At 36.4% G+C, this 13,227-nt stretch overlaps 1 protein-coding gene across 1 annotated transcript; it reads left to right on the top strand.

Moving 5' to 3' along the window:
• Positions 1 to 984, top strand: Or5m8 (olfactory receptor family 5 subfamily M member 8). The gene is given in 1 exon segment (NM_001000301.1): positions 1 to 984. A coding segment is annotated over 1 exon segment (984 nt).
• The last annotated feature ends 12,243 nt before the right edge of the window (positions 985 to 13,227 follow it).

Here is a 13,227-nt window from a genome sequence, read left to right on the forward strand (position 1 = left end):
ATGAAGAGAAACTTCACTTCTGTGACTGAATTCATCCTCCTGGGACTTACCAACTATGCTGAGCTTCAAATTCTGCTTTTTGTACTGTTTCTGGTGGTATATGTGGTCACAGTGGCAGGCAACCTGGGCATGATCCTGCTCATCAAGGCCAATGCCAGGCTCCACACACCCATGTACTTTTTCTTGAGTCACTTATCCTTTGTGGATATGTGCTTCTCTTCCAATGTGACCCCAAAGATGCTCCAGATTTTCCTTTCAGAGAGGAAAACTATTTCCTACTCTGCATGCTTGGTCCAATGTTACCTCTTCATTGCGTTGGTTCATGTTGAAATCTATATCCTGGCTCTGATGGCCTTTGATCGATACATGGCCATCTGCAACCCTCTGCTTTATGGTAGCAAGATGTCCCAGAATGTGTGCACATCTCTAGTTACAGTACCTTATGTGTATGGGGCACTCACTGGTCTGATGGAGACCATGTGGACTTACAACCTGGCTTTCTGTGGCCACAATGAAATCAATCACTTCTATTGTGCTGATCCACCACTGATTAAGCTGGCTTGTTCTGACACTTATCACAAAGAAACCTCCATGTTTGTTGTAGCTGGATTTAACCTCTCCCTCTCCCTGCTCATCATTCTCACTTCCTACCTGTATATCTTTCCTGCTGTTCTGAAGATTAGCTCTACAGAAGGCAAGCGCAAAGCTTTCTCTACCTGTGGCTCCCATCTGACAGCTGTCATCATATTCTATGCAACACTTTTTTTCATGTATCTCAGACCAACATCCAGAGAATCTGTGGAACAAGGCAAAATGGTTGCTGTGTTCTATACCACTGTCATTCCCATGTTGAACCCCATGATTTACAGCCTGAGGAACAAAGATGTGAAAGAAGCAATAAGCAAAGAATTGTCACACAAAAAAATGTATTTTTCTGAGAAAAAAAGATTAAACTTTCTTTTGTACTCATGGCACATTTTGTAGAAATTCTAATTGTTTCCAAAGTTGCAGAAATAGTACTGACAGGAAATTAAAGTATGACAAGACAATAGAGAGCAGGGGATTGCATTAGTTTAATTCTTTTCTGAAATGGAAACTCATTAAATTTTGGTTATAAAATTTCATATGCCTGCATCTGTCTCCCTTTTTAGTCAAATTTTATTACATGTTCCTTTGGCTTTCTGTTGTGTTTTTCACCCCTTTGAATTTGTGGCTACACCTGGAAGACAAATTATGTTAAAATTCATAGGGGACAATTTTCTGTCAGTACCAATCATTTGATATCTCTTTAATTTATTTCTTATTATATTTAAGACATTGGCTACTTGACCATAAGGAATGATATGTAATTATAAGACAACCTCCACAAAATACAGCATAATGATAAATAGCTTTTGTTTTTAAGATCATCTGTTGAATGTGCTTGTTTCCACAACATGATACAATCTTTCTTAATAGGCTGAGTATTAAACACCATGAATTCGAAGATAATGTGTCTTGGCAGAATTTTTCTGTGCATTTATCCAAATGGTTAAAATTAGTTCTACTTCATAATTTTAAAATTATTGATGAATAATTATACATATAGTTTTAATTATCAAATACTATCATGGTGAGTAAATATGCTTTTTTTCATTTATACCCCATCCATAATTTTTATACAGGACAATTTATCTTCATTTCTTTGAAGAATTAAACAATTTTGAATCATGTTAATATTACTACTTATCATTTTAATATGAACTTGATTTAGCAGTATCTTTTTTATTAATTTTAAGTATTAGCATTTTATCAAACTCCTGAATTCTTGCTCTACATGAGTTCCATTTGTTTTAGAATAGAATATTTTCATATTAGTCTAAATTAAAGTGGATATTACTGCAGGATATAATAGTTATGTCTTTGAAATAACGATACTCGAGAAGATGGTTTGTGGGCCTTGAAGGTAATAGGAACTCCACAGTAAGACCAACAGAGTCAACTAACCTGGACCTTGGGACTCTTAGAGTCTGAAACACAAACCAAAGAACATACAAGGGCTGGATCTAGTTCTCCCAACATATACGTAGCAGATTGAAGCTTCGTCTTCATGTGGGTCACAAAGAACTTGAAGGGGGCTACCCAAATCTGTTGCCTATATGTCGGATATATCCTTCCAGCTGGGATGCCTTGCCTGGACTCAATGGTTGAAGAAGTGCCTAGGCTCATAGAGACTAGAATAGCCAGGGTGGGAGAAGATCCAAGGGGCCCCCACCCGCTCAGGGGAGATTGGGACAGGGGAAGGATTGTGGGAGGAGGTGTCAGGAGGAGAGCAGTCAACAAGATATAGAATGAATAAGAAAAAAAAAGTACTGAGGGTTGAATCCAGAGTCTTAAATTCTGGGAAGCAGTATAACACTAAATCACATGCACAACCATTTTATAATCTCAATCTAAAAAAGACATGCATTTAGACCATCAAATAGTAGGTTATGCAGTCAGGTCCTGAACCACAGCAGAAAATTTAATGATTTAGAATTTAAGTTACTTAACTGCTTTCACTTTTAATTACTTTTGCAAAAACTATGAAGAAGACTAGTATAACAGAGGACAGCTGTTATCTCAGATTTCTGGTGGTGATCTTTTTGGGATACCAGATCACTTCTCTGCTGTGCGAAACATGGCCATGCTGATATACAAAAGGAGAAAAGATTTTTTTCCCAATCTATAGATTGCTGATTTGTCCTATGGACTATTTTTTTGCATTACAGAAGCTTTTCAGTTTCATGAGGTCCCATTTATCAATTCTAGATCTTAGAGCCTGAGCCATTGGAGTTCTGTTTAGGAAGTCCCACTGACCATCTCCACCACCAGCAGTGCCAGTGAGTTCGAGACTCTTTCCCACTATCTCTTCTATTAGATTCAGTGTATCAGGTTTTATGTGGAGGTCATTAATCCACTTGGACTTGAACATTGTGCAAGGTGGAAAATATGGATCTATTTTCATTTCTCTATATATAAATTGTCATTGAGACTGCACCATTTATTGAAGATACTTTCTTTTTTCCATTGCATATTTTTGACTTCTTCATCAGAAATCAAGTGTACATAAATATGTAGTTTTATTTCTGGGTCTTCAATTATATTGCATTGATCAACCTGTCATCTCTGTATCAATGCCATGCAATTTTTAGTCACTATTGCTCTGTACTACAGCTTGAAGTCAGAGATGGTAATATTCCAAAAGCTTTTTATTGCTAAGAATTGTTTTTTGTATCCTAAGTTTTTTGTTTTTCCATATGAAATTGAAAATTGTTCTTTCTATGACTTTGAAGAATTGTGTTGGAATTTTGATGGGGTTTGTGTTGAATCTGTAGATCTTACTACCAAACCAGGAACATGGTAGATCTCTTCATTTTCTGAGGTCTTATTCAATTTCTTTCTTTTTAAAAAAATTTATTGAATATTTTATGTATTTACATTTCATGTGTTATCCCCTTTCCCAGTTATCCTCTCTCCCATAACCCTTCCCTGTGCTTCTATGAAAATGCTTCCACTCTCAACTCAACAACCTGGCATTCCCCTACACTGGGAAAATGAGCCTTCACAGGTCTAAAAGCTTCTACTCCTATGGATGCCAGACAATGCCATCTGCTGCTACATATGCAGCTGGAGCCATTGGTCCCTCCATGTGTACTCTTTGGTAGGTGGTTTAGTACCTGGGAGCTCTGGGCAATCTGGTTAGTTGATATTTCTGTCCTTTCTATGGGGTTTCAAACCCCTTCAGCTCCTTCAGTTCTTTCTCTAACTCTTCCATTGGGAAGTTCTCATCTAGATCTTTCACTTATTTGGTTAGAGTTACTCCAAGATACTTTATGTTATTTGTGGCAATTGTAAAGGGTGGTGTTTCCCTATTTTCTTTCTCACCTCATTTATCTTTTGTATAAAGGAAGGTTACTGTTTTTTTTTCAGTTAACTTTATCCAGCCACTTTGCTGAGATTGTTTATCAACTGTAGAATTTCTCTGGTAGAATTTTTGGGTCACTTATGTACACTATCACATCATCTGCAAGGAGTGATACCTTGACTTTTTCTTTGCCAATTTGTATCCTTTTTATCTCCTTTTGTTGTACTATTGCTCTAGCTAGAAGTTTGAGTACAATATAAAATAGATACAGGGAGAGTGGACCGCCTTGTCTTCTCCCTTATTTTATTGTAATTACTTCAAGTATTTCTTCATTTTGTTTGATATTGGCTGTTGATTTACTGTATTTTGCTTTTATTATGTTTAGGTATGGGCTGTGAATTCCTGACTTTTCCAAAACTTTTAACATGAGGGGGTGTTGTGTTTTTCAGCATCTAATGAGATGATTATGTGATTTTTTTATTGAATTTGTTTTTAAATAATGGATTACATTAATGGACTTTCATATATTGAACAAATCTTTCATCTTATTAACCCCACATCCAATAGATGGCCAATATCCAAAATATTAAAGAACTCAGAAAAGCTAACCTCCAAAAATACTGAAGAGCCCATCAAAAATAAAGGAGTATAGAGATAAACAAAATTCACCACAGAGGAATCTCCAATGGCCTAGAAACAATTAAAGAAGTGAACAAAGTCCTTAGTGATCAGGAATACACAAATCAATTGCCCTAAGATTCCACCATATGCCAAAAAGAAACTCAAGTGACAGCACATATTATTGAGTATGAGGAGAAATTTTCTCAATTGCTGTTGGGATTGCAGACTGTTACAACCACTCTAGAAATCAATCTGGAGGCTCCTCAGAAAAATGGAAATTAGATCTACCTGAAGATTCAGCTATACCACTCTTAGGAGTATACCTAAATGATGCCCTACCACATCACAGGGTCACATTCTCCACTATGTTCATAGTGACCTTATCTGTGATGGCCAGAAGCTAGAACAATCCAAATATCCCACAAAGGAAGAATGGATATAGGAAGTGTGGTTCATTTACACAGTGGAATACTATTCAGCTATTAAGAATGAGGACATTATGAGTTTTGAGCCAAATGAATGAAACAAGAGAATAACAACCTAAGTGAGTTACTGAATAGTACCAAAAGGGCATACATAGTATGTACTCACTAATAAGTGGATATTAGCTCCCAAACTACAGAAGACCCAATATACAATTCACAGAATCCAAGACAGTTAACAAGTCAAGGGGCCCAAGTGAGGATGGTTCAATTCCACTTAGGAGAGAGAAGAAAACGATCATGTGAGGCAGAGGTTGGGAGGGATCTGAGTGGGAGAGAGGACAGGGAAGTGAAAAGTGGAACATGGTCAGGTATTGGCTGGGGGCTGGAATGGGAAAGCAGCACTGAGGGCCAGAAGAAAGAATGGAAATATGCAACCAATGAGGATGGAAGGTAGAGGAAACTTCTAGAATGTACCAGAGACCCAGGAGGTAAGAAATTCTCAGGAGTCAAAGAAAGGAACCTTAGATGAAATATCTAACAGTGGGGAGAATGAACTTGTAGAATCCACCTCAAGTAGAAAGATAGGGCATCAAGAGGAGGGATGGGTTACCATCCCACAGTTAAAAAAAAACTAATCAAGTTTTGTTCCTATCTGAAAGAATGCAAGGAAAAACTTGGAGAAGAAACTGAGTGAAAGATGGTCCAAGGACAGGCCCAACTTAAGATCCATCTCAAGGGGAGGCTCCAAGGTCTAACAATATTACTGATGCTAGGGTGTGTTTAAGGAGCCTAACATAACTGTGGTCTGAGAGGTCCAACAAACAGCTGGTTGAGGCAGATGCAGATATTACACCAAAACATTGGACTGAAGTTGGGGAACCATATCTGAATTAGTGAAAGGATGGAAGAAGCTGAGGAGAATGGCAACACTATACAAAGACCTGCAGCCTCAACTTACCTGGATGCCCTGAGATCTCTCAGTTCTTGAGCCAGCAACCAGACAACATTCATGAGCTAGTCCAAGGTCTTGGACACATAAACAGCAGAAGATTTACTGCTCTGGCCTCAGTGGGAGAAGATGTGCCTAACTCTCTCTCAAGAGACTTGAGACTCCAGGAAGTGGAAAGTCCTTGTGAGGGGGGCATCCTTTTGAACATTGGAGGTGGTAGGGGGAGGAGGAATCGGATGAGGAACTCTGGGAGTGAGGACCTGGAAATGAGCAATGACTGGACTGTAGAAAAAAAGAAACAAAATAAGTAAAAAACAATGCAGGATGAGGAAAATAATGAAATCATTCTTAAGTATCAAGTTTTTATCAGATACTTTATTTATTTACATTTCAAGACTTATCCACTTTTCCTGTTTCCCCTCTACGTATCCCCCAATCCCACCCTGACTCCCCCTGCTTCTATGAGGATACTCCCCCAGTAACCCACCCACACCCCCCTGTCTCCTCTCCCTGGCCTTCCCCTAAACTGGGACATCCAGTCTTCACAGGACCAAGGGCCTCTCATCCCATTGATACCTAATAATGCCATCATCTGCTACATATGCTGCTGGAGCCATGGGTCCCTCATATGAAATCTTTGGTAGTGGTTTATTCCCTGACAGTTCTGTGGTTGTTGTACTTCCTTTGGGGTTGCAAAACCCTTTAGCTAAGTGAGTCCTTTCTCTAACTCTTCCATTAGGGAACCAGCTCTTAATCCAATGGTTGGCTGTATGCATGTACCTCTGGATTTGTCAGACTCTAGCAGAGTCTCTCAGGAGACAGTCATATCTACCAGGCTTCTGTCAGCATGTACTTCTTGGCATTTGCAATAGTGTCTGGGTTTGCTGACTCTATATGGGATGGAAAACCAGGTCGGGCAGTCTCTGGATAGCCTTTCCCTTAGTTTCTGCTCCATTATTTGTCCCAGTATTTTATCCCATGCGTGTTTTGCTTCCCTTTCTAAGAAACTCGGTACCTTGGGTATACCGAGTTTGGGGCTAATATCCGCTTATTAGTTAGTGCATACCATGCGTGTTCTTTCTGATTGGGTTACCTCACTCAGGATGATATTTTCTGGTTCCATCCATTTGCCTAAGAATTTCATGAAGTCATTGTTTTTACTAGATGAGTAGTAAATGTACCTCATTTTCTGTATCTATCCCTCTGTTGAAAGACATCTGGTATTTTTTCCAGATACTGGCTATTATAAATAAGACTGCTAGGAAAATAGTGGAGCATGTATCCTTAATATACTTGGAGCATATTTGGGTATATGCCCAGGAGTGGTATAGCTGGGTCCTCAGGTAGTACTATGTCCAATTTTCTGAGGAGCTTCCAGACTGATTTCCTGAGTGGTTGTACCAGCTTGCAATCCAAACAGCAATGGAGTAGTATACCTCTCTCTCCACATCCTCTCCAGCACCTGTTGTCACCTGAGTTTTTTTTTTTTTTATCTTATCCATTCGGACTGGTGTGAGGTGGAATCTCAGGGTTTTTTTAATTTGCATTTCCCTGATGAATAAGGATGTTGAACATTTCTTTAGGAGCTTCGCAGCCATTCAATATTCCTCAGTTGAAAATTTTTTATTTAGCACTGTACCACATTTTTAACAGGGTTATTTGATTCTCTGGAGTCTAACATCTTGAGTTCTTTGTATATATTGGCTATTACATGTAAGATTGGTAAGGATCTTTTCCTAATCTGTTGTTTGTCATTTTCTCATAATGACAGTGTCCTTTACCTTACAAAAATTTTGCGATTTTATGAAGTCCCATTTGTAAATTCTTGATCTTAGAGCATAAGCCATTGATGATCTTTTCTGAGATTTCCCCATGTCTATGTGTTCAGGGTTCTTCCCCACTTTGTTTTCTGTAGTTTCACTGTCTCTGATTTGATGTGGAGGTCTTGGATCCACTTGGACTTGAGCTTTGTACAAGATTAGAGTGGATCAATTTGCATTCTTCTACATGGTGACCTCCAGTTGAACCAGCACCATTAGTTGAAAATAGTATCATTTTTCCACTGGATGGTTTTAGCTCCTTTGTTTTAGATCAAGTGAGCGTAGGTGTGCGAGCTCATTTCTGTGTCTTCAATTCTATTCTGTTGATCTACCTGCCTGCCTGTCTTTGTACCAATACCATACAGTTTTTATCACTATTGCTCTGTAGTATAGCTTGAGGTCAGGAATGGTGATTCCCCAAGATATTCTTTTAGTATTGAGAATAGTTTTCAATATCTTGGGTTTTTTGTTATTCCAAATGAATTTGCAAATTGCTCTTTCTAAGTCTATGAAGAGCTGAGTTGGAATTTAGATGGCAATTTCATTGAATCTGTAAATAGCTTTTGGTGGGATGGCCATTTTTATAATATTAATTCTGCTAATCCATTAGCATGGGAGATCTTTCCATCTTCTGAGATCTTCAATTTCTTTCTTCAGAGGCTTAAAGTTCTTGTTATGCAGATCTTTCACTTGCTTGGATAGAGTCACACCAAGGTATTTTATATTATTTGTAACAATTGTGAAGGGTGTCATTTCCCTAATTTATTTCTCAGACTCTTTATCCTTTGAGTACAGCAAGGCTACTGATTTGTTTGAGTTAATGTTAAATTAAAAAAAGAGAATCAATCTTAGTTCCTTACAAATGCAAACAAGCCTTTTTTCAACTGAGGTACTGCCTCAGTTCCAGTATCTCATTTTAAATAATCTATTCCTTATTGGAAACAAGAAAAAAATGGACTTCTTCACTAGTAATACATGTATTTATTTGCCTATTATAAAATACTGCTATTAGAGTATATATGTTGTCAAATATTTTGATTCTGGTATTATCATATGCAAAACTAATTCCTTTATAATTATGTGATGCATCCATCAAGATTCACAGGAAACATTTTAAATCAGGAAGAAAAGGAATCTCTTAACAAAGCATCCACTTTAAAGGTCTAATTCTACTGAGAGTTTTTCATCTCTTGAGGTTAATTTTCTGATTTCAGATAGATGATGTAATATGGAACAATTTAGTCCCATATACATGATCCCTCTGAACTTCTCAATAAGGTATGCAGGGTGGGAGTTAGGTTCTTAAAATGTGTGTGGGTTACTCCTTGATGCTGACAGAGACAATGTTCCTGAGGACATTTATACTGCTGTCAACCCCATAGTGCGAGGATAAAAATAAAATCACTATGAGCGCCTTCTATTGAAATGGCCACTAGCATTTACCTGAGAAGAAATTAAATTGTGCCATGCCAAACTCCATCTCACATCAAACTATCAGAATTCCAGAAAGGATTCTGGCCAGTAGGATTATTTTTACCTACAGTCACATTATAATCTTCCACACAAAAGCTCATTGGATTCATGAACATTTGAAATACCAAACTTTTTTAAAACATTTTTTAATTGTGTATATTTTATGATGTAAAAATTCAGCATTTGTTTTCATAAAGTATAGTGACTATCATTTACTTAATAATCACAAAAGCCAGCATAGATAAATCCTTTTATCAGTATTTCTTTGCTGTATTTTTCATATAATGGATTATTTCCCTCATATGTTCACATAACTTGTATTACAGTATGTCCATCAGGTCCTGCTTTTGTAAACTGTTTTCAAATATGAGGATTTAGGGACTGACGTTTTAGCTCAGTGTTAGAGTGTTTGCCAGTTTAGATGAACCCCTGTGTTTGAATGTTAGCATACAACTATTCACAATAGCAAGTAAAACAAAAGATAATTAAGTTTAGGAAAATATATTTCAGGTAGTTACAGATTTAGCCCTACAGATATTTAAAGAGCATCAGTCTAGCCTCTACACAAAGTGGTCAACAATATCAAAGGTAGTTTTGAGACTAATATTATTTATATTTATATAAATATAATAATATTTATATTGTCAAGTTATTTTTGCAAAATTAAAAGAGGGATGATAAAATGACTGGGTGTTTTAATAACATGGTTTGGGACTTTACTGGAGATAGGGTAGAATCACTGGAGAGCTTGAAAAGCTGTGATGTAAATGATTTATATATTAAAAGGACATCTATAATGTTTGAGTTTATAGTGGATGCTACAATGGGAACAAATACATGTATAAATCATAAAAGGTTCTAGCTAAAAAAATGTACAGTTTGCTCCTCATGCAGGTCTCCCAATAACTAGAGCCGGGCTGTCCATGAGTGTTGCCTGCCCGTGGATCCTGTTTCCCTCGCTGGTCCCACTTGTCTGGCTTCAGTGGGAGAGGACAAGCCTAGTCCTGCATTAACTTGAAGTGCTGGGGAAGTGGGGATGTTATCTGGGGGTGGGAGATCTACCCCTTCTCAGAGGAGAAGGAGAGGGTGATGGAGAGAGTGAATGAACAGTAAATAAATGAACAAACAAACAAATAAACACAGATTGGTTTAGCATCATCAAAACCTACTCATTATATAATTCAACTATCATACTGCAATCCTAGGACTTTATAAGAGCTTACAGTATGTGTCACAAATTTTATCTATTGAAAAATTCATAAATTCTTATCCGCTATGACTAAAAATATCTTCTAGCCAAGTAGAGAAGCACTGTTTGTTTCACAACTCATATAAATACATAAATAAGAAAAGAATAATTTTAGTTAAAATATTGCATTTACTCAAGTAAACATACTGTTTAACATGCAAATTTAGTTTAATTGAGTCAGTCATTGCAAACTAAACCTAAGACAGTTGTTAGTGCCATTGTTTTATAGAAGAGAAACAATTAAAGTGGTACAGTGCCTTGCTCAAACAAGTTGGCAACAATCCAAGATAACAGGATTTGTACTGCTATCACACTCTAATATCCAGCACACTCTGACTGTATGTTATGTGCATGAAGATTTTTTTAGTATTTGAAAGAAAAAATATGAGATATTTTTATACTTTTTGTTTATTAAATTTTTGTTAAAGTTTTTGTTTATTTTTCATTTCCTTTTTTGGGGAGGTTAGAAGGGCATAGAGCAGATATGAGAGGATGGGGAGATGAGTGGGATTAGAGTTCATGATGTGAAAATCTTAAAGAATCAAAAAAGTTAGAAAAATGAAAATATGATATTAATATAGTCAAAAGAGTGGAACTAATTTCTACAGTCTTTGTGGTTGAACTTCTTACTCAGGTGTAAAAATATTTCTTCTTCATGCCTGCTCAGTTTAATTCAGTCAGAATAGCCATCCTTCAGTTCAAACACAAAAGGTCTTTCCTCTGGAGGAACACCCTCAGTTGTTTATCCAAATATATATCAAGTGGTAGCCTTGAATTATATACATGCTGATAACATTATATGGACAGAGTAGGTCATATTTATGTATTTTGGCATATATATATATATATACACACACTCATATATATGTACATATATGTATATATATCTGTATATATATACTCATAGATATATATATGTATATATGAGTGTGTGTGTGTGTACGTGCATATGTATGTAGGTATGTAGATACATAGGTATATTTGTGCATATATGTAACAACAGTTAAAAGATGTCATGAATTTGAGGAAGAGCAATAATGGTAACATGGTTGAAGTTGGAGGAAGGAAAGAAAGGAAGAAAATTATTCAACCATATTATAATGAAAAATATATAGTTTTAAAAGGCCAGAAAGTGATCCTTAGAAGAAATTGTTTGCTCCTCTCTGGATATTCTTGTCATCTGTGGAATAGAAGTAAATGCAGCTCCATGATCTTTCTCCTTACAGTCTGTAGCTTAAGATCCAAATAGTCATTTCTTATTTATAAATTCTACAGTGTCATATTCAGTCATAATAATACAAATTATGTAAAAACACTATCACAATAGCAGAAAATAAGGATCAGGATAAAATTCTGTAAAAGTTAGCGAGAATTAATGAGTTTGCTCTTGCTCTGGAGATATGCTTCCCCCGAGTCACACCTAGGGGAAATCTGTAATTACTTATTTTTATCCATGACAAACATTTAAGGGAAGATTCTCCTCAAAGTTTCCAAGTTCTCTCAGTTTTGAGGTATGTACCACAGTGTTCTGCATCTGCCTGTGCAGCTCTCAGCTTTTCATCTTTATGTTATTCATTTCTCTTCATTTTCTCTTCATTTTCAAGTTGCTTAAAAATGAGGTTATCAGATGAAGCTTATGCCTTACATTTTATCTGCTTTCTTTATAAGAAGATTTTAATGATTGATCTCCTCTGTATGTGTATATGAGACAGAGATAAAAGAAAGGCAGGATTTTGTATAGATTATACTCAATTGCTATATATTTTTGATAGAGTACATTCAGTAATTAATAAATTTTCTCTGCATGTTCACTATTAGTTAGGGGATTGCATAGGATTACATGGTTGTAAATGTATAATTATTTGTATAATTTATTTTCATACTGTATGACATAAAACCGATAATAGATTATGAGTAAGTTATCACACATTGAACATCAGAGAAATCAGGAACAAATAAAGCAGTTTTCAAATGTGGCCAACTCCAGAATATAAATGTTGGTTCCTGAATTCAACCAAGCTACAACAATAGAAACAAAAATATTTGACTGTGATATCAAATATTGCTTCATATGTGATTCAGGAAACATTTTCATAGATTATTTTGCTTAGAATAAAATAATAGGATGGGGGCTAATATACTCAGTGTTTACTTTAGATCACAAGTAATTCTCTAAATGCCCTGCAGATCCTTTCCTTGGTGCTTGATTGCAGCCTTTGTATCTTGTGGTTTATATCCACCCAACACAGGAGTTTTCTATTTTAATTTATTATCCACAAAATGGGGAATCGTCACTCAGCATGCTCTTTTAAAAATATCTTCTGGGAAGTACTAAACAATACCATCACCTATACTTTTTCATGTATGTTACATGATCACTGATAAACATAACCATCTCAGACATTCCAAATAAGGATATAACTCCTGCAAATTTTAATGATATTTGTAGAGGAGCAACGTTAACTGCATGCATTATTTATATAAAACCTTCTATGTATGATAGCATGCATGATCTGGTATGCTTATAATTCCTTCTCCACTGTGAATATGAGAACGCAAAATTTCATTTCTTGTTATATAGGCTTGAATTGTATGTCATACAGGAACTGTTCTGGACAAAGGAAAACTCTGATGTTCTTTCTCAAGTACTGTCTACTTGTTTTGAGGCAGTGATTCATATTAGGAATTGAAGCTCACTGGTTCAGCTATCCCAACTGAACATAGAGCCCCAGCATTTGCTTTGTCTCCATGTCATCCATACACCATGCCCTGCTTTTCACCTAGGGACTGCTGTGAGATTAATG

This window comes from Rattus norvegicus, chromosome 3 (assembly GCF_021556685.1).
Source record: "Rattus norvegicus strain SHRSP/BbbUtx chromosome 3, alternate assembly SHRSP_T2T, whole genome shotgun sequence".
Classification (NCBI taxonomy): domain Eukaryota; kingdom Metazoa; phylum Chordata; class Mammalia; order Rodentia; family Muridae; genus Rattus; species Rattus norvegicus.